Genomic DNA, 24,575 nt, shown 5'->3' on the forward strand with positions numbered 1-24,575 from the left:
AAAGGGGATGGTACATTATAATATCAGTTAGTTAATTATTTACCCCAGTGTGTTACAAAACAACCTACTCTTACATTGTTAAGATTACATTTTTACATTTACACAGTTACATTTTTAATGTGGCATCACTCTTGGACAATAATTGACAATCCCTGAATAAGGCAACTAAATGAACTCGACTACAGTAAGCTACTTGAAAGCCTAGTGGTCAGAGATGGCAATAGACAAACAAAACAGTTTATAGCGGCATGCTTGTAGGCGTTGCCAATCAGTTAACGGCGCAGTGCAGTCTACATCGCCAGAACTGACTTCTGACTTTGACAAGGAGGAACTGATAGCCTACCTAACTGTGTTGAAGTTTATGTTGTTCACGAACAGGTAAGATTGATTTCCTCTATACATTGTATCTGCTAATCATCCTTTGCCTACTTTGTCTTGTTTAGTCGATTCCGGCTCATAAAAAAACAACTTATATCATACTGTAGTTCCAGTAGCCTAACTGTTGTGAGCGTGCATAGCCATAGTTGAACTTTTGGGGTGATCACAGTTGGTCAAAATATAGGCTAGCGTAGCATAGTGTATTGTTGTCCAAAGTAGCCTAAGTATTTGGCATGTGCTCTGGTTATCACCATATACTGACACATCAGCATCTCGCGGATTGTTATTGGTTTGTTCAGAAGTTTCCATTCATTTGGAAAAAAACAAAGGCACATTAGGGACCTGACGGCCATGGACCTGTATGCTATACATCGCTCAATCGTGCACTTCAGATGTCTGTATAATGTAAAGGAATAATGAGTAGACTGAGATAGGCTGATTTTCACATAAACTCTTTGCGATGTAGACAGTGCACGCGATGATCAGCGCCTGTGCGGTCCTGACGCACCGTTCTTCTGCCTCAGCGAGCCCCGTGCCGCGTGCATTCTTGTCAGATTGTTTCGAGTCAACCCTGAGAAATGATACAATGAATAAAGCAACATACCGGTGGCCATAGCTGCGCCCATTGTTTCCATTCACACTCTGATGCATGCATGACTGAACGATTGAAGGCTCAGTCAAGGGCTCAGGGTTCATGCTGTTGTCGTCTATTTGCTGCCTTGGCTATGAAGTTTGACTTCAGCTCTGTTTTTTTTATCCAGATATTAGGCATCAACACACATGTAAGCCTACATCAAGTAGTCTACATATTAGCAACCTTTCATCAGCACGTCCGAAATATTCCACAAATTGTATGCATACAATATTAATTCAAACACAGGTAGGCCTGCTACTACCGTAGACTAATGATGGTGATGATGATTCTAAAATAGAAAACACTGATTAATTATTCATTTCTGACCACACCTCTGATAATTGTTCTCCAGGGCTAATGCTGCTCATTTGTTTTAATGATAGGCTACAGATGGATGGAATCATATTAAGAAGATAATATATTGTTATTTCCGAATTGTATGCATGTCAGCATATACTGTTTTATTCTAAAATTATATTATGTTATATATTATTTACCATCGATGCTTTTCAAGTCATACCTGAAAGGAGGAAGAACAATGCTTCTATTTTTACTCCTTTTCACTGAAAATAGTTCATCTGTATCATGCAAGCTCAAACACAGACCCCCAATGACAGGAAGGACTTTTTCAGTTCAAACAAATAATGCTGTTGTACTAACAATGTCAGTGTCAGAATCTTGTAGTGCTTAAGATAAGATTTATATGAATTTATGAGGTCAAGACAAAAACAAGGCATCCTTTCTCATCAGGTGTTGCCACAGTCCGCCCTTGAGTTTTGGTGACCGCTAAGAAAGGTTTTTTTTGGGAAGCTTTGAAATTTACCAGACACTTGTTAAAAGAACAAGAATAAGATGGACTGCTGCTCGGAATATTTCTTGAATTTGTGTGACTACGCCATGCCTGCGTCAAAAATAGCACCGCTGGTTTTGTGGCATGACCTCAAGTGTGGCATAAGTTGCAGGAACTGTCAGACAACTAAATGATGCAATGGTCTACTTGTAAATATTTTTACTTAAGATCTAGTTGCCATTGAAAACGGTAGTATGCTACAGATTCTTTTTGTTGCTGTGTGACTGATGCCACTTCTTCTTGAGCCAATGAAGAAACAGAAGCAAATTAACAACATGGATCAGATTGTAGCCACATTGAATTTAATCTGACCACAAAATAAATAAATCCAGAGTCCATGCCATTAAAGCAGACAGGCCAAAGAAGAAGTCTTAAGACAGTGGTTAGATGTGTTATGTATAGAGTAGTGAGCTCAAGCCCAAGGAATGATTATTTTGCCACCATGCGGTGGCTGCCAGGTCCTGTGTGTGTCTTCTCCACTGAGCCCAAGCTGCTGGCCTGCCAAGTGTCTGGGGCCGTGGTCTTCCTTGACGCACAAGGTACGTCCTGTTCCGACCAGACTGCATCACGTCTTCTGCCGTCGTCCAATACAGTTCTCCTGCATAACAACACCTTTGCCAAGAGAACGTCGAAAAAATCTGGGAAAGGCTTACTCTAATTTTACTCTCTGAAGCGCTGAATCTTTTTTAAGACTGTTTTGATGAGAACTTGTGGGTTGTATAACAAATTGTATACAAGGTGTAACAAATCTGTTAAGACATAATTGCTGAGAATGCTAGTGGTGAAATTGTAGAGAAGACGAAAAGACTGACCTAGCCATTTGTACATATGTAATTACATTTGCTTGTTATATATTGCTCCTCATGCCAGGCACCGTGTAGAAGGAAGAGAAACTGATGTCAGCCGGCTACATACTACTGACTGTAACAGTGCATACAGTATTCTGAAAACAATGTAGCCTGTGTTGTTGTTATGGTTACAGACTGGGAATGGACTTACATTGTATTAGTCTTATTGAACATTATCAATATTAGCCAGAAAGATGTATTCGCTTATTAGAACACTCTAACCTCATAGCAGTGATGGTTTGTACTTCATCAGGTCTGTGCAGTACAGCCAGGGTGATTTTTATTTGGGTCATACTTGTCCAGCTCATGTGTCATTTTTACTGCAGCAGTCATAAATCTGAGCGCAGCCACTGAGAGGGATGAACATTAGTGTTGTCCTGTCACCGAGTCAGGTGAGGAAGCCAGAGTGCTGCTATGGAAACACATGCGTTTATGGACAGATTGAGGAATTGCCCAAAGACACACTGTAAAGAAGAAGTGCTTTAATGAGTACATCATTTTCATGACTAAGGCTGTCACTGTGCTTATTCTGCCCTGTGGGACTTCCTCAAGCTGACCACCAAGCAGCACCGTCAGCGTCATGTCACATCCAGCAGACAGAATGGGAAAAGGGAAGAGCATTACTCTCAACCCTCTTCTAGTTTTTGAATTAGTTTTATATTTTCACCAAAGAATTCAAAGAGATTCATGCGGCACACAGATGGCCTATTTGATAAGTGGTGTGAAACAAGAGGGATGTTGATAGATAACACCTTAAATGAAATCATCAGAAAGAAACAACAAAACAAACAATAAAAAGGCATCCTGGTCGTTAACCAACTGCCAGTCATCCAAACCCCAACGGCTGCAGGGGCGAAGAAGGCACTGTCAAGTCACAATATTGAATTTCCCCTGGGGATCAATAAAGTATCTATCTATCTATCTATATACATTGGATGGAAACCTGCTTATTGTGAATCAGATAAACCTAAATCAATTTCGTTAACCAACTGCCAGTCAACCAAGCCCCAACGGCTGCAGGGGCGAAGAAGGCACTGTCAAGTCACAATATTGAATTTCCCCTGGGGATCAATAAAGTATCTATCTATCTATCTATATACATTGGATGGAAACCTGCTTATTGTGAATCAGATAAACCTAAATCAATTTCGTTAACCAACTGCCAGTCAACCAAGCCCCAACGGCTGCAGGGGCAGAGGAGGCTCCGTCAGATGACCCTTCCCCCGGGCCACTGACCCACTTCACACTCCGGTCCTGGGGCCCTCGCCCTCCACTTCCTGCTGCCCCGGCCCTGATGCATCGTCCATGTGTGTGAGGCGCTTGTGCAAACCTGCCGCTCACTCCATTGTGTCCAGTCAGGATGGTGATTGAGGAAGCAATCCCGCCCCCCCCCCCCCCCCCCCCACACACACACACACACACACACACCTCAACCCCCTGCCCCCCCCCACACACACACACACACACCTCAACCCCCCCCCCCCCCACACACACACACACACACACACTTCAACTCCCTGCCCCCCCCCCCCCCCCCTCAGAGCAGGTCGACGGCCAGAGCTCTGGGCGCACAGGGGTCCAAAAAGAGCTTCCGCACATTGTGCAGCTGTAAATACAGGAAGTCTTGTTGATTGATATTCTCCCCGTACTCCTTCTCAGTCTTTGAGTTGCTGTGTTTTGTTTACATTTAGGCACGCTGTGAAATTTATACCATTAATGTTCAACTGCATTGGCTGCGACCTTTAGCGGTTTGTGCACTTTTTGTACAAAGCTATTATTCTTTTTGTAGGCATTGTAAGATGTTTTTGCAAACCTCTGTGTTTCTCTTTTCATTCTTTGGGTGTCCTCCCCCTGATTTCCCGGAGTGTGTGTGTTTACCCTTATTTGATAATAGTTCTGGAGATGGCACGTCACTTTTTCACACATACTCGCAGCTCTGAGGGTTCTTTCCCCAGTCTTGCGACCTGCATCTTAGTGAAGTTAAGGACAGGAGGTAGACAGTGTCCCCACACTGGGGATTTCCACTACTCACACTCTTCCACAGCCTCTTTGAGATGCCGCCACTGAACGGCTTCCTGTTTTTTGAGGCCCTTGTAGTCGAGCCGGAGGCAACAGGCCGTCCCTGCTGTTTTCACCTCATTGAGTCACTCTGTGTCCTTCACAGTGTTTCAGCTGGAAGTCAAAAATAGTAATCCCTTTAATCATTTGGCTGCATAAGACACGCAAGGATAAATACATGTAGTAAAACGTATTTATTTTCCTAATTGGATAAGTTTAGCATATTTTTCAATTGCTGGAACATCTCATGAACTATATAGTTACATAACACTGCAAAAAGTAACTCCTAAACTATAAATAACATACCCAACATGGTGAAATGCAATTTGTGCCAGGGCCACGTTATTCACAGGCAGGACTCCAGTCTCACCGCCAGGCCTGGCCTGGCACAGAGACGCCTCTCTCTCTCTCTCCCTCCCTCTCTCTCTCCCTCCCTCTCTCTCTCCGTCTCTCTCCCTCTCTCCATCTCTCCCCCTCTCTCTCCCCCTCTCTCTCTCCCTCTCTCTCTCTCCAGATGACAGGCAGGGCAAGTTTACACAGCCACCTCTTGGCACGGCGCTCTGTCTCTCTCCTCACAGATTTAGACCCGGTTGTCCTCCTTGTTACATTTGCATTTCCACTCTCCACCACCATGGAGCAGCCAAATAGGGCAAGGACGTTACTCATGCTCCTCCAAACAAGCAGGCAGGACTGAAGAGTGCTGGTGCTCCTGCAGTAACCCACAGAGCTTACAGAGCAGAGAGACTGGATCCTCCTCTCTGATGTTCTCATCTTTCCACATTGGCACCTTAACGATTATATCATCACATTGTTGGCCCTCATCTAATGATGGTTTGCTAGAAGGTGCTCTAAGCGATGTTACGCGGTTTCTAAGCTATAAAACGAAATGGTCACATACAGCAAACATCTCCTCACCATCCGCTAGCAGCCTGTCCCTAGCCTAGAAATCTGGACGCTGCCAGGGTAGTCTGGAAACTCTCCGTTGGCTTGCGAGCTGGAAAAATTAAACTTCGATAAGGCCAATCACATTGTGTATAGAGTCGGTAGGCGGGCTTAACATAATGATTGATGGCAGAGTTGCAACGGTTCGGCGTGAATTCCCAGCTACTTGAAAACAAAGAAGATGGATGTTGCTGTTGGCGAACAGCGTGACATGAGTTAAGCTTTTTTTAAGTTGGCAGAAGTTGGAACTAGCCAACTGGCTCTGCTGGTGGGAAAACGCATTGGACTCATGAGTTGTAGCGCTATCCTATTGCGTGTAGAGGGAATTTGAAAGACCGATTATCCCGCCCCTCGGACTGAGCACTGCGAATGGTGAGTCCCCAGACCCTACATCTTACACTGTAAAAAAGCGTCTCTGTGGACAGCCCAGCCTCCAAAAATGGCAGCAAAAACAGCCCAGTCCAGCCTGGACCATGAAACATAACAAACTGTTCCAGCCAATCACCGATGAGTTGCGCATTCAGGAAAGTTTCAGTTGCACTGGATGGAGTGGGAGGGAGTCGCGAGCTAGCTCTCTGTTTTGTTTGAACGTCAACAGAAGTAACATTACCCAACAACGCTTACACCTTTAAGTGGCAACAGCCTCAGTCTCTATATCCAACAGCATCAACCCTCATAAAAACATCATCCAGTCCATTCCACTCATCGATGTGGGTCATTTATTTACAGTTACAATTGCCAGTGTAGGTAGTTCACTGTTGCAAATGCAATTTAGTTTGGTGTTATTGAACAGTTATTGAACAGCAGAATAAGTAGCTGCTTGATCGTTCTGTTGAACAGCATGTGTCTGATATGACATCCTGTGGTGTATGAGGCTGTTGAGTTGTGAATGAACCCATTTGTGGCTGATGGAGCCACAGCTGATGGAGTGGATGGTGGGGTGGTGTGAAACTCCTGGAAACTCTGTGGGCAGACCTTAGCAAACTCTCCAAGCTTAGATCATTTCCCACCAGAACATTCACATGTCGTCCACGTACACACCTTACACACACACACACACACACATTCACCACCTCACCCTTAACATTCCTCACAGGAGGAAGGAGGTAATTTTTTTATCAAGCTCCTTTTGCAAACATCAGGCCCCAGTTGCACAAACTCACAGATGTCTCGGACGGACCGTTTTGACAACCCATCAAATCTATTTTGGTTGCTGCTGCACACATTTAGCTGTCGTCCTACCTCAGGGCCCGGGCTAAATATATCCGCCAGCACACACACACACACAAACACTCACACACACACACACACACACACACACACAAACACACACACGCGTGGAACGCCTACTCATTCAGGCGGCAGGAAGTGTGTCAGGTCCTGTTGCTCGGCGGCGCAGGCTGATTGAGTGCGAGCTGAGCAACAGGAAGCATGCGGTCGGGCTCTGTGCACGCCTCTGCTCCACTGCCCAAGCTGTGCTGGTGATAACCCTCTATGTTAAATCTTCGTGCTGCGATTAGGAGTTGAAATCTCCCCCACCCACCCCCACTCCCAAAATAATTCCACCACCTCTGCATCGGGAGAGGTGATCTGAGGGTCACTGAGAGACATAGGAGGGCCCATACGATGACCCATAGGGCCCATAAGATGACCCATAACTTATAGATAACTTCTCCAGCCAAATGTATTTTATTTTTATCATTAGTGAAAGTTGATGATGACAGCTGTACTTCCTCCCCCTGAGCTGCCCCCCTCGCTCTCTCTCTCTCTCTCTCTCTTTTTCTCTCTCTCTCTCTCTTTTTCTTTCTCTGTCTCTCTTTTTCTCTCTCCCTCTCTCTCTCTCTCCCACACTCATGCGCTCACCTCCCCCTCGAGCACGGCAGCGGTGTGTGAAGAGTAGAGTTCTGAGCTCTGAGAACAGCGTTGGCCACTGCAGTGACAGCAGCAGCAGCAGCAGATAGAGGAAGTAGAGGCCGCTCGAACTCCCGTGCGACGCCTCTCCCTCTCACACACACCCGTGCGACTCCTCTCTCTCACACACACCGTGCGACTCCTCTCTCTCACACACACCCGTGCGAGGCCTCTCTCTCACACACACCCGTGCGACGCCTCTCTCTCACACACACCCGTGTTTGTCGGATCCACGTGTGTCCTGCGTTACGGCAGGTGCCCTGAGTGCGCGAGCGAGGCGAAGATCCCTGCAGGTGAGAGGGCTCGACGAGACGGAGAGGCTCGTCCTTTTTTTTTTTTTCCCCAGGGGCCTCTGGGAGCTGGCCGGCTGCGTTGGAGCCTGAATGTGTCCATTCATGGCCTGAGTCAGGGAGAAACTGAGCCGCTGGGAAAGCTGCTTCGCTCAGCATGTTCACTCGCGGTTTTAAAGCCACAACTAGTTTCAGCTCTTTCCTGGGTATTAGTTTTGTGGTGTTCCTGTAATCTGTCAAGCTCATTCACACTTTGAATGGCCCTGGCAGGTTTGGCTTGTGTTAATGGCCGACACCAGACTGTATGAGTGCTGTTCACAGTAACAGGTGTGCAGAGGACAGCGTACGGGTGCTGGCATTCTGTCTTTTTGTTTGGATCTTGCTGTGGAGGAGTCAGCAGATCATTCTATGTGATGTGTTTTGTCTGTATGATTTAAGTAATAGGCGTTTCGCTTTCAGCTGGGCAAATATTGGAAACCAGGCTGCCTCTTGTGGAACTTTTTAAAAATCACACTTTATTTTTTTTCCGGTGTTTTTTCAGACAATCCCTTTTAAAATTGTTTTTCTACCAGAGGTTCTTGTGGTTGTGATTCATTTGGTTTTGTAGCATATTTCTTTTCTCTTGTGGAGCGTCAGAGCCTCCCACAGATGTGGCTATTTTCAGTTTGACTTTTCATGCCAGTGTTTAAGCTAGGTTGTTGAATATGCTCACCCCAACTACGTGAAGCTGACAGCTTGTGTTATCTACAAACTGAGATAAAGAGGTTTTTTACCGGCATGGGAAGTGGTTTCTGTTTAATCAGTGGTTCAGGTGTTTTTGTATGAGGAAAAGTTCATGTGCCACTAGAGTTATGTTGGCATACCATTGTCATGGACACATCCTAATGGTAGGAGATACGTGTGTGTGTGTGTGTGTGTGTGTGTGTGTGTGTGTGCGCGCGTTTGTGTATTTGCCATGTTTGCATAATGCTGATAGCAAAACCATTTGTGAAAGTTAGTGAAAATGATTTCAGGGCCACTCTAAATTCTAATGAGAAATGAAAGGTGTAAACGTACGACCATCTCAGGAACGTGCTCCTCTTCACTCCTCTCATCTGCACATTCATGAAACATCGATGAGCACCTGCTTGTAGGATCGACATTTCTAGGACCATGATACATTCTAAGCGCTCTTCAGCCTTCTGTTCTTCTGTTCCCCTGCGCAGGAGTGTACAGTAGGCCCACGCCACGTGACCATGACAGAGCCCCAGTAGCAGCATGGCCCTCTGGGATGTTCCTAATAGCCAGGGCAGCAGCATGGAGCCCACAGGTAACTACACCACTCTCAGCTCCACCAGCATGTTGCCCATTTGGTTATCTGGATTCTTGGTTGCAATGAGGAGGTTAAAGAATAACTGGATGGTTAAGAGGCGACATCGTTGTTCAGTGTACATATGAAATGAATGATTAGCTCCGCTAGCTGAACGTCAGACCTACCACTAAGTTCCTGCTGTGTTGTTGACATTAGCAACTGATGAGGCTTGCAAATCACTAAACCAAAAAGCTAAGATTTGAACTGTCCACTACTGAAATTGAAATTGAAATGTCCACTACTGACTGTATCCCATCTCACCATATGGTGTAGTGCCATTGAGAGTGAAGGTAATGTCCACTACTAACTGTATTAGATATCACCATTATGGTGTAGTGCCATTGAGAGTGAAGGTAATGTCCACTGTATCCCATGTCACCATATGGAGCAGTGCCATTGAGAGTGAAGGTAAATGGTGCCTCCTTGTTGCAGATGCTGGTGTCTCCACTGCTGCACCAGAGTCAGACATCTATCGCAGTTTGCAGGCTGTGCTCCGAGAGCTGGACAGCCGACATTCCACCGCGCGGGTACACAAAGGTACGGCCTCCACCTCCACACCATACTCACCTCCACCTCCACACCATACTCACCTCCACCTCCACACCATACTCACCTCCGCACCCACACCATACTCACCTCCACACCATACTCACCTCCACCTCCACACCATACTCACCTCCACCTCCACACCATACTCACCTCCACCTCCACACCATACTCACCTCCGCACCCACACCATACTCACCTCCACCTCCACACCATACTCACCTCCACACCCACACCATACTCACCTCCACACCATACTCACCTCCGCACCCACACCATACTCACCTCCACCTCCACACCATACTCACCTCCACACCCACACCATACTCACCTCCACACCATACTCACCTCCGCACCCACACCATACTCACCTCCACCTCCACACCACACTCACCTCCACACCCACACCATACTCACCTCCGCACCCACACCATACTCACCTCCACCTCCACACCATACTCACCTCCACCTCCACACCATACTCACCTCCACACCCACACCATACTCACCTCCACACCCACACCATACTCACCTCCACACCATACTCACCTCCACACCCACACCATACTCACCTCCACACCATACTCACCTCCACACCCACATGAGGAGCAGGAGGTCTTCGGTGGACATCTGCGAGTCATCCATGTTTATTTTAGTCTTGCCATCATAACATGTTTGTTTTCTAGTTAGGCTTCCTCCCTGAGTCTGCATCTACTAAACATAGCAGTATTAGTCATTGGTCAAGTGTGAAATGAGATAGGGAGATTTATCAGATCTGCTGCACACATGCATAATTTGGTGTTGGGCTCTTTATCTGCAACTATAAATATGCCCTTATAAGCCCAGAGCACATGAGGATATGACTCAGTCACTTTTTGACGTTCACAGCAATTTAGCTTTTACAAACTTCTCATATTACTTCCAGCTTTCGGTGTCCATCGTGATTTATCAGTGAAATAGTCCATGCTGACTGGGCAGCAGTGTGTGTGAGCATGTGTGACATTGCTCATGTGTTTGGCTTGTTTGCTTTCACAGGGATGCTGAGATGGACTCTTCACAAAAAGGTTCAGAAAAACCCACAGTACAACCTGATTTTAGTCAAGGTGGTCATCAAGGAACTAGAAAAAGTGAGTCAACAACATGCATGAATTGTAGGCCTCAGAAAACAACCACAACAACAACAACTTTTATTTAAATAAATTGTATGTTAAATATGATACATTTGTTCAATATGTCTTATGCATACATCATATTTTCCAGACAGTTGAGTATTTTGAATGCTGTGTACATGGTGTTGATGTTGATTGTTCTAATGTGTGATGTATGCTGGATTATATCCTCACTATCCTAATATATAAATTGTATATGTTAAATATGATACATTTGTTCAATATGTCTTATGCATACATCATATTTTCCAGACAGTTTTTGAATGCTATTTTGAATGCTGTGTACATGGTGTTGATGTTGATTGTTCTAATGTGTAGATGTTGTACTGTATGTTGGATTCTCTAATGGAAGCTTTGTGAGTAAAAGTGTCCTTGAAATGAATGAATCTAAATGTGGACAAATAACAATAGTTATTCATCAGCCACTTTGGAACAAAATCTCAATCTCTGCTATTAACAGAGAATAGCAACAGTAGGCTGACAATTAATATAATGAATTGATATTTAATTAAAAGCATGAGATCCCAACCTGTAGTTGGTGTACAGAAGGGGCAGATGGCTTGGTGGGTGCACAGGGGAAGCACATTTCCTGATGTGTCTCCAAACATGTTGTGTCTCTAGGCAGAGAGGTTGGACTGCAAGCTGCACATCATCCCCCTGCTGCATACCCTGATCTACGCCATCATACAGGTACAGCACACACACACTCCATTAAAGTCTGATCTACGCCATCATACAGGTACAGCACACACACACTCCATTAAAGTCTGATCTACGCCACCATACAGGTACAGCACACACACACTCCACTAAAGTCTGATCTACGCCACCATACAGGTACAGCACACACACACTCCACTAAAGTCTGATCTACGCCACCATACAGGTACAGCACACACACACTCCACTAAAGTCTGATCTACGCCACCATACAGGTACAGCACACACACACTCCACTAAAGTCTGATCTACGCCACCATACAGGTACAGCACACACACACTCCACTAAAGTCTGATCTACGCCACCATACAGGTACAGCACACACACACTCCACTAAAGTCTGATCTACGCCACCATACAGGTACAGCACACACACACTCCACTAAAGTCTGATCTACGCCACCATACAGGTACAGCACACACACACTCCACTAAAGTCTGATCTACGCCACCATACAGGTACAGCACACACACACTCCACTAAAGTCTGATCTACGCCACCATACAGGTACAGCACACACACACTCCACTAAAGTCTGATCTACGCCACCATACAGGTACAGCACACACACACTCCACTAAAGTCTGCACGATGACTCCGCTCATGCTTCTCTCAGGCTGGTGAAGGCTCTGCACCTTGCTCCAAATGACACACAAGTGGTTTCATTTCATACGCACACCTCACACCTGCATTTCCTGGTCAAGATGGAAAGTTTCTGTGACTGATATTTACCCACTGTTTGGTGTGTGTGTGTGTGTGTGTGTGTGTGTGTGTGTGTGTGTGTGTGTGTGTGTGTGTGTGTCTACACTGACTGCAAGAGTTAGCTGCGCTGTTCGTCGTCATGTTTCCACTGATTAATGGCTTTGCTGTAAATGCATCTTCACTGCTGCCAACTCTCACGCACTGGAATGGTGTGAAATGCGTGGAGCCAATCAAATAAATGAATCTCACTCTCAATGTGTGAGAGTTGCATACATGCATCTTGTTCTGAAATTATCTCTCTCTGTGTGTGTGTGTGTGTGTGTGTGTGTGTGTGTGTGTGTGTGTGTGTGTGTGTGTGTGTGTGTGTGTGTGTGTGTGTGTGTGTGTGTGTGTGTTAGCGCGCGTGTGTTTGTGTCTACACTGACTGTAAGAGTTAGCTGCGCTGTTCCGTCGTCATGTTTCCACTGATTAATGGCCTTGCTGTAACTGCATCTTGTTCGGAAATCATCTCTCTCTCTCTGTGTGTGTGTGTGTGTGTGTGTGTGTGTGTGTGTGTGTGTGTGTGTGTGTGTGTGTGCGTGTGTGTGCTCATATGTGTGTGTGGTTTCCAGACCCCGTTCATTCCTGACGAGCTCTATAAGAGAGTGTATGACTTCTGTAAGAGGCTGCTGACACTGCCTCAGCCATACTGCACCGTGGGCCTCACCTACTCCAGACAGATGAAGATGGAGCGGGGGAGCCCAGGTACGCACCCCCCAGCCCCCCCACACACACACACACACACACACACACACACACACACACACACAAGCTCCACTAAGTCAACCAAACAGCCGGAAGTTTAACATCTTTGCTTTGTCCTAACAGGTGTTCTATACCAAAGACTGCTGGTTTCAGAACACAGCCTGAAGAATGACAGCTATCCTCTTCAGGAGAAGTGAGTGATGCATTAAAGTTTTAAAAGTTTTAAATTCAGGCCATGAATAGTTTTGTGTGTGTGTGTGGAGGGGGGGGGGCATGGGTTTATATATAGCATAAACAATGCAGTGCTGCAGTGCTTCCTGACTTGCCTCTTGTGTGGCCTTGGCCATGAGCGCTAAAAGTCGCTGAGTACAAGCGTGAGTCAGCCATGTGATGGCGGCCACTGAGTCACCGTCCCCATGGTAACCGTCCCCGTGTCCATCCTGCTTCTCCCTCAGGGTGTTTGTGTTCGCTGACCCTGCCGTGCTCGCGGGCTCCCTGGCGAAGGTGCTGAGGGTGGACATCGAGTCGGGCCAGGGCTTCCAGAGCCCACTGGGCCTCATGCGCTCGGCCGTGCAGCACAGCCTCCAGGCGGCGCTCGGGGAGGACCGCTGCCAGGCCGCCGTGCTGGCTCACGCCCTTCAGGTCAGTTCACGCCGCCCGCGGTCAAGTCCGCACGCCTGTGTTCTTTCTTGAAAGTGATTCTTGGGAACCACAACTATTGACCACTAGCCTTCATGACACTTCATCTGCGGGGCAGCCCTGACACATTTGTACTCTTCAGAACTTGCGAAATGCGTGTTTGTTTGTTTTGCGGGTTTATCGCTGTGGATTGTAACATTTGTGAGGATCAATCTAATCTTAATCTTAATCTGATTTAAAAATGTCAGGACTCTTGCGAAGAAAGGTTGTGTCTCCTGCATCTTACATCTCCTGTAATATCATGTGATGTGGTGTGTGCGTGCGTGGGTCGCTGGTCCGACCTCTTTCTCGAGATTGCTGGTCCTCTGTGGTTCCCGTGGTTGCAGTTTACAGTAAAGCGTGTTCATTTCTCACAGCTGGGGTGCGGCAGCTGGGACCCTCGCAGTCGAGGCTGTGTGTAGGAGGCTCAGATACTACAGGGGCCATGCGCATAGAGTTCAGCTTTGGCATTTAACTTGCACTGCAAGTTCTGTTTCTCTTTTTGGTCTTTTAAACTGTTTCCAGACGACTCAAGTTCTTAGATTCTCAAGTTCTCTTAGTATAGGCAACAAGATTTGGTTGCCATTGGCAACCAAAACCTCATGCATGGTTGCCAAGCTGGCAACCACTTTTAGCCACTTTTAAAAGTTAATGTTGAGCCCTGATCCACTGGATTCATTTATTCAGTTGAATTAATACAGGGCTTTAATGGCTGTTATTGTTTTTAATGGCTTATCACCATTTCTCAGCATTTTCATTTGCGTCTGCTGAGCGCAGTACATTGGCTAATGAGTACTGATACTGTTTCTGATTGAGTCAGCCAGTCATTTACTGCATTAGGGTGTAATCTACCACAGCAATCACACTCAGTGACAGGAGCAGTCTGCCACACTCCAAAGTGTTAGCCAGTACACACCGCAAAGATTCTGAATGAGATGAGAAGTCAGTAGCAGTCAGAGCGAGACCTGCTCCTTCCCCCGGGTGTAAAGAGTGCTCTGAGTGTGTGGAGTTTATCATCAGTGCATCGTCATTACCAGAGGCGCCTCAACAGGATGCCCACTGGAGCGTCCAGCTGCTGTTGTCCCCGACCCGGATGGACTGTCACCTGTTTTTTTTAATCTATTTATCACTCAGTTTTTACCTTTGTATTTATCTCTGTCTTTCTATGTGTGTGTGTGTGTGTGTGTGTGTGTGTGTGTGTGTGTGTGTGTGTGTGTGTGTGTGTTTTAGGGTCAGTCGTTACAGGATGTTGAACCGTACTTCCAGGAAGTGCTGTCGGCGATGGAGCACAGTGCGGAGGCCAGTCGGAGTGAGCGCCCCCAGCTGACCGACAGGCTGCAGACACTCTACACTGAGATCCTCAGGTCCTCAGTTGACCAAGGTAATGGCAGGTGGACATGTGGCCAGGGAGGAGGGGGTGTGGCAAGGGAAGGCCTTTTTTTGGCCGAAGGTGTTGCCCAACTTGGGTTGTTTTAAAGATGAAGATGCACTAAACGTGTAAGGGAACTACTTTCTATCTTTTTCCTTTTTGTGTCAAAGATTTAGGGGGTACTGGGGGGTATTTGGGGGGCACTGGGGGTATTTGGGGGGCACTGGGGGGTATTTGGGGGGCATTGGGGGTATTTGGGTGGTATTTGGGGGGCACTGGGGGGTATTTGGGGGGCACTGTCGCACCGTGCCACCTGGGGTCCAGGTGCCTTCAGGGACCCGGGTTTGAGTCTGACCTGGTCATTTCCCAAACGTCACTCTTCACTGTCCTCTATCAATACATTTTATTATGTTTTTTTGTTTTTGTTTAAATGGATGGTATTTCACTTCCAGTTAAAATTTGTATTCTATTTCTGAAATACATTTCAGATTCAGGGATCCCCTGAGGAAAGCTAGGAAAGTATTTCTCCCAGTTCTCCGACAGAGTCCGCTCATGTTAAAATCTTATTCTATTTGCTCCAGACAGTTTGTGCCTCAGCCCATGCATCCTCCAGTCCCTGCGGACTGCTTTCATGCTCTTTGTCAGCAGCTGTCTGTGCCGCACAGGATGCTGGCGTTTGTTTTTTGTGTCATTGTGACGGGTTGGGCTTCTTTCCCTCTCTTTTAGCTCCATTGTCCCACAGCTCGCCGTGTGACGTTCCGCTTCCCAATCCGGAGATGAGCTTCCACATTTGGAGTGAGGAGGAGGAACTCTGTGAGTGGGCCTGCATTCAGACAGTCCTTATTACTGTATTACACGGCTCCTATGTCCCTATTGGACACTGGCTCATTCAGACAGTCCTTATTATTACACGGCTCCTATGGGCCCTATCATGACATTCTAAAGTGCATCGTCACTCGTCAAAAGTCTATTCAAATTTAGTAGGATGTCCAGTTCACATTGGGAGGGGTTTCGTTCTCAAAAGTGGAGCGCATGGCGTAACAAGGTGTTCCTAGGTCTTTTAATCAGTCATATGGGTGTGTTTGGGGCGTAACATCATTTTAAACCAATGAGAATGACATCTGTCATTCCCTTTAACGGCGCAACGCGCGATATGTCAAATAAATGCATTGGTATTTTGGCATTCAACGGCGCATTTGAAGGAGGCTGCTTGCGAGACCGTATGGAATAGTCATTCTTAAACCATGCTTTACTAAAACCTAGCATAGCCTTCACGCATTTGCACTCGTCTATTATTTGAACTCATTGGCAAAGTGAAACTAACTTCACCAAGGAGTCAGTCAACGACAAGACAGTTATATGCAGTTACTTTCACTATTGACTGACAATGGGTTACCATAGAAAACATAGGCTGGAAAAAGCAACACTTACCCTAATGTTGCTCAAATGACTAAATAAAACAACATTTATCCTGCAGAGGAGTTGCTTATATCTCGTGACAGTGCGTCTTCAGCTGTGCTCCATACGTGTCTCTCGCCTCTCCCCTAATCACTTTTAACCGTCATTACCAATTTGCAAATGATGGTGAATAACTACTCATCATGAGATGTACAGTATTTCGTAATATCTTTATTCTAATTATGTTTACCATTGTAATCGTGCAATTTGTAATGCTTTGCATGGATGTGCGCTGGTGTGCGTTCATGAATGATAGAAGGATGGTGCGTGCACCTGCCAATATGACTGTTGACATGCGCTCTTAAAATAGCATATGAACAACTCGCCATTGACTTCTGACCAGGTTTAAGTGGTCTATGATAGCGATTTTTAGACAATGCGCCAGGTCCCTCCCTAGGTTGTTAATTGCCACACCCCTGGGCGCAATGCTTAAAAAATAAAGGTGCAAAATAACAAATTCAACTTCGCGCCGGTGAATAACGAACTTTACGCCATGCGCTGGTGACCGAAAATACAGCCCTATGTCCCTATTGGACACTGGCTCATTTTTGGACATTTTCATTTGTTGTATTGATTATTATTGTTAGTGGCTTAAAGTTCACTCTCTTTACTCAACATTTAGATGGATATAGTTTCATAAGGAGCTCAGTGACATTGATATATTTGCCCCCCCCCCCCATCTTGCTATTATTTATGTTGTACTTGACTTTTGTGCTGTTTAATCATTTATTGTGTGATTTAAGAGTTGTTGACAGCGCTTTTTTCATTTCCTCTTTCCTGCATTGATGTGCGTGACAGGGCGAGAGCTGGCCAAGTTCATCCGCTCCAACTCCTTCTGTGAGCCCTTCTCCTTCCCGGAGGACTTCATGGCCGACCTGTCGACTGACCTGGACCCCGAGATGCCTCGCCACTCCGTCATATCCACCGACAGCGGCATCGAGCGCGACCTGCCCGAGGCGACAGAGCAGGTGGCACCCTCGTCAGGGCGGCTGTCTCGGCGCGGGGGCATGAAGGTCAAGCCCTCGGTGACGGACAGCGTGTCGCTGATGCAGGACGCGCTGGAGGAGACGGGCGCGTGCGTGTGGGGTGCCGCGGGCAGCGGGGCGGGCATGCTGCAGAGACGCGCAGGCACCAGCGCCACGCCCTTCCCCAAGCAGCAGCAGCGCCAGTTCACCGCCCGCATCGTCATGATGGGGGACGACAGGGTGCTGGGCAGGATGGCCAGGGCTTACTACTGGTTCAGGTGAACACTCACACTGCTTTGGTTTAGTTTGTTCCTGGCCTCAGTGTGTGTCTGCTTACTGTATACTGCATTAGGGGCGGAATGAGTGCAATGGCTAAGGAGCTGGGCTAGCATGCAGCCACCAGATGCGGGGATAATTCTGGGTTTCCACTATTGTGCACTTGAGCAAGGCACTTCATCCTAAATTGAGATTGGCCCTTGTAAAAAGTAGATTACCACTTTTCTTTACTTTGAAGTAGCTTTGTAGAAGATTATCTGTTAAATAAACCAGATAATGTGGAACATGTGCACACAAGCTCTTACTGTATGTAACCTTGACTTGACTTCAGTTGACTTGATTTCCACATCACTGTAGTTTGATATCACTACAGCAGAAAGCACAGAGAATCACAACTGCACTGTGCTATAACTGCTGCATTCTCTCTATAGCCTGACATGAAGTGGTGTGAAATTGACCAGCATGCGGAGTATCATGGTTAAAATGGCTTCAATTTAAATAAAGGAAGTGGACAAATCTGTGTGTGGGCACAGATTTCATGCCATGCACAAATCACATCAGCTCTTTTGGTCTTTCTAACAGCCCTCGGAGGTCACTTGAGGGCTTCTGGTGATCTAATTGCGGTTCCTCCATAATGGCCGTTTGGTTCTGTTTGTCAGGAAAAGGGAAGCGAGAAGGCAGTTCCTCACAGCCAAAATCAACCTGCAGATGTACTACATCCCTGTTTCTGACCAGACCAGCTCCCCAGCCAAAGTAAGTCTTTCACGTCGTGTTCAACAGATCCACTCAGATCCTCACAAATCGTGTGCATCGCCCTGTAGTTGCCCCTAGTGAGGCATCAGATAAGAAATAAGAAATGACAAAAGGTGTGTCATCTTCAGTTCAGCATTGATAGTGTTTGTCTCATAGTCTGTGTCTATTTCTTGATCTCCCCTCAGGAGAATACCTCAAGCGTGGCGAGCAGCCCTTGCTCCCTGGCGTCCTACTTGGGTATGGTGGATCCGTGGTACGAGTGCAACATAACCAGTCTGGGCCACATGATTCCCAAGCTTGCCAAAACGGTATGCACTCCAACTGCTCATGTGCTTTAAATAGCCAAATTATAGTCAGTGCTAGCAGCAGTTAAATGTTACTCATCCTGCAGTGCATGTAGACACGATCACACACACGCACCACTGAGTTAATGCCTGGAAAAAAATTGAATGAAGATTATTGGAGATCTGTTTCTCTGGTGCCCTGCTCCATCAGACACATCCCTTTGTGAATGTTTTCATCATGGAAGGGAAGAGAAACTCTTTTATGAACATATCTTAAAAAGAGGGAGGAAAAGGAAATGAGTTGTGGCCTTCTGTAAATAACAATACTCAGGATCAGCTACCGTCAGTCTGTGTTGAATGACAGAGCTATGGGTGTCTGACCAGTGGAACTATGTTGAACAACAGAGCTAGTGTCTGACCAGTGGAACTATGTTGAAAAACAGAGCTAGTGTCTGACCAGTAGAACTATGTTGAATGCCATCAATTTTAGAACTGCCTCAAAGTGCCTCAAAGTTCATTTCACAAGCAGACTGGCTCTACAGTATGGTCATATATCATTTTTGCAAGTGGGATTAGTTGAGATTATCATGCACACAACCTGTTTGCAGTTATGAATATGTATTCCTATATTGTGAATGTGCTGCTACAGTGATCTCTTCCGTGTGACCTTTGACCCCATGTAGCATTCCAGCCCTGGCATGACATGTGAGCCCAACCCCTTCCTCTCTGATGTCATCTCTTACTATGTGCGCACTGCACTGCAGCCGGTCTACTTCACCATCTATTACATCAAGGTAGTGAATCTGTCCTCAACACAACCAAGCACAATGCGTGTCCTATAGGAATTCAAAAGAGCTGTCATTTTCCTCTCCATATATACATATACAGCTCTGGAAAAAATGAACCACTGCACATTTTACTCATATCATCCTACAGTCGCTGAGTGACATTCTAATGAGTTGACGGCCCTATTCAAAATTAAGAGACCACTGCAAATTTGGTCAACTCATTTGAATGTCACTCAGCAACTGCAGGATGACATCAGAAAAATGTGCAGTGGTCTCTTCATTTTTTCCAGAGCTGTATATGCAGCGTGTAACAATAGACCTTTTGATTTTAACCAGATGTATTGCTGAAGGTAAAGGGTGCCATCAAAAAAGGAAAATAAAGAAATGGTGTAAAAATGTATCGTTTTCTTAACAGTGCCATGCATTGTTTTAGTGTTGCTGAGAAATTGTTTGAATGGAAAATGTCAAAATGTATAGAAAAGCTTCTGATAGAGATTCTCTGACTTCTAACATTCTTTAAGAATCTAGAAATATTTTATGCGATATGTTTTTTGTTGTTTTGTGTAGTGGGCACTAAGTTCATTAAGTATTTAAAGTCACTGTTTCCATTGTTCCCACTCTTTCCATTGTACTGTAAGTGTATGTGTAGGCAGTGTTTCTCTGTTCCACCAAGAGAGTCTTACCAATGGGAATGTTCACACAGCATCTGAAAGCATAACAGTGATCTTGACTAAATTCTGTCACATTTTCCATTTCTTTAGTACTTTGTATGAACCCCATCTTTACTGATAGCATTTGTCTACTGTGGTGTACAATTCCAGTGGAGAAAAAGCCTCAGTGTTTTCACGAGTCACTGTCATCGTCTGGGATGGGCTCTGTTGAGCTGAGCAGGGCACAGTCGATCTAGATGTGTAGAATAGTGTCTGATGTAACTGCAGGATAGGGTCATTTTATAACCGTCCCTCAGTGCTCTATGAATTCCCCCTGAGGTGGCATCAGTAAGCTGAAAGTGGTGATTGGTATGTGCTTCCTCCTCACAGATCTCATTTTGTAACCTCACAAAAGAGCCAGTAGAGGAAGTGTTCCTCTCTCATCTGGAGCTGGACTTCCCTGATTTTAAAGCCCTCCAAGCCTCTATGAAAGGTACATTAGGAGGGGGAATGCAATTATCTGTGTGTGTGTGTGTGGGTGTGTGGGTGTGGGTGTGGGTGTGGGTGTATGTGTGTGTGTGTGTGTGTGTGTGTGTGTGTGTGTGTGTGTGTGTCGTGTCATAGTGCATGTTTGTTTGTTTATATATGGTCTTGATTGGCCACTCCACAGTCTGATTGCTTGGTGTTGACCCATTGTGTGTGGCTCTAATGTTTACCCTGTATGCTCCACTCAGACATGTCCATGAGACAGAAGAGGAATTCTCCGGAAGTCTACGGTGCCGCCATCTCAGTCAACTACAGAAAGGTGACTCATGCTAAACAACAAACAAGAAAACAAGAACTGGTTTTCTCCTCAGTCACTCAGATATCACTATAATAGATAAAATTATATTGCTCACATTAGGCAACTCACAGGTTAACATTTTGCTGAAAGTAAGCCTCCGATCTATAAACCCTTAAAGCAAGCTTTGAAGACTACATTTGCCTTAGATATGGCCTGAGAAACCACACCGGCCAAAATAACTATAAGACTGATCATTATTTTGCGCTAAATAACACAGACAGTGTACCCAATGGAAAGATCATATCTTGTGGATGGAATGGCCTGTGCTAGGCTACTCCAGAGCTGACTGCTATAGGAGCACGGGAATAGAAAGGATTACTTTACTTTACTTAGAACAGCTATCATGTCAATTCAATCATTTCCAACATTATCATTCTCACGAAACTGATCAAATCAATACAAATCATCACTACCAAATCTAAGACACAATTTCAACACTATAAGAATAAAGTCGTATGCCAGCGCTAAATTCCACAATAGGCTACATTTAGGTGGCCGGTGCTCCACTTACACACTGTGTCCAAGCGGTGATGACCAGTGCCACTCAGAGTGAGGACCCACAGGTGTGTGGTCAGCCAGTCAGTTTTGGTGGTTCACCCAGTCTAAGCCACAGAATTACAGGATCACTGGCTCCTGTGTCCCGTATCATGCTAGATTTGCTTCTCAATTGTTATCGTTGACCTTGTGTCCTCCTGTCACCATTCTCACAGGTGTCGCTAAGCAACAGGGAGGTTGACAAAAGCCTGTCACTGAGGGCATCTGGGGTTCAGATCTGCGCCATTCCCCCAAATGAAACCGAGGGTAAGGCCTCATAATAGGCACTGTGCCACATCCATTATGCACACTGCTACATTCACTCAATGATTGCATGATGGTATTGTGGATGATATCTTGCCCATTTGAATGTGCCTTGACTTTTTGCTGCCTTCTCGTACTCAAATGCACACTTGGTGGACTAAACTGTAAAAATAATGATTGCTGATGGTATTTAGCAACTGGATACTACTGGATAATTTGCAGTGTTCATTTTGAAATAAGTTCATTTTGAAATAAGTAATTTTGGGCTGCAAACCACATACTTATTCATGCTTTTGTTCTTTTCAGATTTCAACTGTCTTACTGTTAGCTTTACTGACATGAAACCCAAAAGTAGCTTGGTAAGTCAATTCACATTCAGTTTCTTTTATCCATGTTGTGTGTCAGAATGTTTATGCTGACTGAACACCACAATTTGTGTGTTACATTGACAGGAACCAAAGATTAGGACCTGTGACATTAGAATCAGGTCTCTAGAAAGAACAACATTCACTGTTTGCCTGGACAATGACTCACGCAGGACTTTTAAAGATGTTCAAAGGTAAGATCACGAGGAACTTTTACTCTCAGATGTAGACCGTATCTATTAAACATCTGTCATACACATATCGTGTTCATTATTTGTGACAAGAAGACATATTTGAATTGAATTTGAAAACTTAATTTTGTATAATTGTTTTGTTTGTTTGTTGTTTATTCACAGTATTGAGATTGCTCCCTGTCTTGATCCGGGATACTGCCTTCAAAAGACAATGAGGTCAAAGTTTAATGTCGCAGACGACAGTGAGGCTGGCCTTAGCAAGTACATAAACAAGCGCCTGTCGCTGCCTATTAACACATTTGCTGGCATCATTCATTGACAAAAAGACAACGGGACAGAGTGTACAGTGGACACCTCTGCTGGTCACTTCATGGAGGTGGTGAAGACCCCAGAACCGTAGACACTGGAACCGCCAGCCTAGTCACACCATTCTGATGGACTACCGTTTAAGAGATAACTTCCCTTTTCACATGCAACAATCTTTGAAGAACACAGGCTGATCATGTGTAAAGAAATCATCTTTATCCTCACAGAAAGCTGAAACACAAGTCAGTTCATAGTCATTCAAAAATGGCTGGGTGCTTGGAGTGATATGAGGGAACTATGGGGCAATGGCTGAACCATACTGTGCTGTAATGTACTAGTATATCAATACTGGTATAGCAATATTGTATGATAACACCTCTCTCTCTCATCCATTGCTCAATCCATATGACACTAATATTGATGATTCAGTGGTACCTGTACTTAGCATGTGGTATAATTCATTTCAGGTGCATATCAGTCCTTTCCGTCTGGTTAGGTATGCTTTTGTCATTTAGTGGTTTGAAGACCTAGTTTTCAAAAGCTATTCTTCATATCTAACATTTCCTGTTTCAGTTTAAAGGTAGATTCCTCAAGTCTAATTCGGTACACGTTAGTAAACTCTCTGTCAAATGTAACAAATGGCTCATCAGGGCCCTCTAGCTGTTGGTTCTGTCTGTGCACTTCAAAACACCTCTAGTGTTCATAGACTGCCCTGCCCTTGTAAGTGGGAAGCAAATAGTCATAAACATTTCTATCCAAATAGCCCGTTGCTTTCATGACCACAGACGGGAAGGGTGAAATTTGGTTATTTTGTTGGTTATTTTGTTGGTTATTTCACCAACAAATGTGGGTGTTGAAGTCAGTGTGAACAGTGTGAATATACTCTGAGCAAATGCGTCATGGACTTTTTCACACGCTCAACCTTTTTTTTCAGTAGAAAAGGAGGACTCATCATTCTTGTTAATTGTTTATGTGTTTTGCACATGTTTTTGCACACACTGGTCTTCCGTGAGAGCCTGTAAACATGCACCAAATGGGGCTGATAACAGACCAGCACAGACACAGCAGCCAATGGCAAAGCTCTGTGCTTGTTTGAAGCAGTGACTGCAGACTGTGTGGTTTTCAAGGCCAAGTATCGCTCCACTTTATATAAATTGTGCAATATCCTGTGAGATCAGTCATGATTATGTAAAAGAAATGGCATGTCCAATTTGATAAGGGTTTTTAAAGCATTTTCATGACATTGCCTGTAGTGTAATTTGTAAATCAAGAAGTTTTTCCAGTAGGCCCTACCTTCTTTGATGTGAGATATTCAGAATTAATCAGGATATGAAACTGCACAAAATTGCCTCAGCTGACAATAACAAACCTCAGCAGACTTTGAGCAAAAAACATTAATCAATGAACCTAAATTAGCCACCAAATGCTTACTAATTATGCTATCACACATGATCTTTTAATATGAAAACAGACTATACACACACACACACTATGTTTAAACATGTAAAGGTCTACAGTTACTCTTTTTGTAATTTATTTTATCATCATTTTGTAAATGATGTTGCTTGTACATATGTATAGGCCTACTTTATGTAAATAGACATAACATTTGTAACTCAACATTAAAGTATTATGTTTGTAGAGAACAATGACTGAAATAAGTTGTTTTAATACCACGGTGTAGCAGGGGTTCAAACCTGGT

At 45.1% G+C, this 24,575-nt stretch overlaps 1 protein-coding gene across 2 annotated transcripts; it reads left to right on the forward strand.

The window, feature by feature from the left end:
• Nucleotides 1–284: 284 nt before the first annotated feature.
• pik3r6 (phosphoinositide-3-kinase regulatory subunit 6) lies at nt 285–24,511 on the forward strand. Of its 2 annotated transcripts, none has more exons than XM_076294347.1 (20): nt 285–378; nt 9,117–9,220; nt 9,695–9,799; nt 10,844–10,935; nt 11,599–11,667; nt 13,013–13,145; nt 13,269–13,338; nt 13,601–13,787; nt 15,054–15,204; nt 15,919–16,005; nt 17,449–17,893; nt 18,551–18,644; nt 18,830–18,952; nt 19,612–19,722; nt 20,757–20,859; nt 21,101–21,171; nt 21,921–22,011; nt 22,315–22,367; nt 22,461–22,567; nt 22,730–24,511. In XM_076294347.1, exons 2-20 carry the CDS (start codon nt 9,169–9,171, stop codon nt 22,884–22,886), a joined length of 2,301 nt encoding a protein of 766 aa, XP_076150462.1. In that variant the 5' UTR covers nt 285–378; nt 9,117–9,168; the 3' UTR covers nt 22,887–24,511. The 2 variants fall into 2 exon arrangements, with proteins under 2 accessions (XP_076150462.1, XP_076150471.1); XM_076294356.1 differs by lacking the exon at nt 285–378 and adding an exon at nt 7,699–7,914.
• Nucleotides 24,512–24,575: the final 64 nt, after the last annotated feature.

The sequence above is a fragment of the Alosa pseudoharengus genome, unplaced genomic scaffold (genome assembly GCF_046254945.1).
Source record: "Alosa pseudoharengus isolate Yale_2024_CS ecotype anadromous, Long Island Sound unplaced genomic scaffold, YU_APseudo_1.1 YU_APseudo_1.1_scf_1, whole genome shotgun sequence".
Classification (NCBI taxonomy): Eukaryota; Metazoa; Chordata; class Actinopteri; order Clupeiformes; family Clupeidae; genus Alosa; species Alosa pseudoharengus.

Bases quoted from the DNA above. Each gene is read 5' to 3' on its own strand.
- pik3r6 (XM_076294347.1), top strand. From the start codon at position 9,169: ATGGCCCTCTGGGATGTTCCTAATAGCCAGGGCAGCAGCATGGAGCCC. The intron at 18,953-19,611 runs GTATGCACTCCA...GACCCCATGTAG, and splicing joins TTCCCAAGCTTGCCAAAACG to CATTCCAGCCCTGGCATGAC. The intron at 22,568-22,729 runs GTAAGATCACGA...GTTTATTCACAG, and splicing joins ACTTTTAAAGATGTTCAAAG to TATTGAGATTGCTCCCTGTC.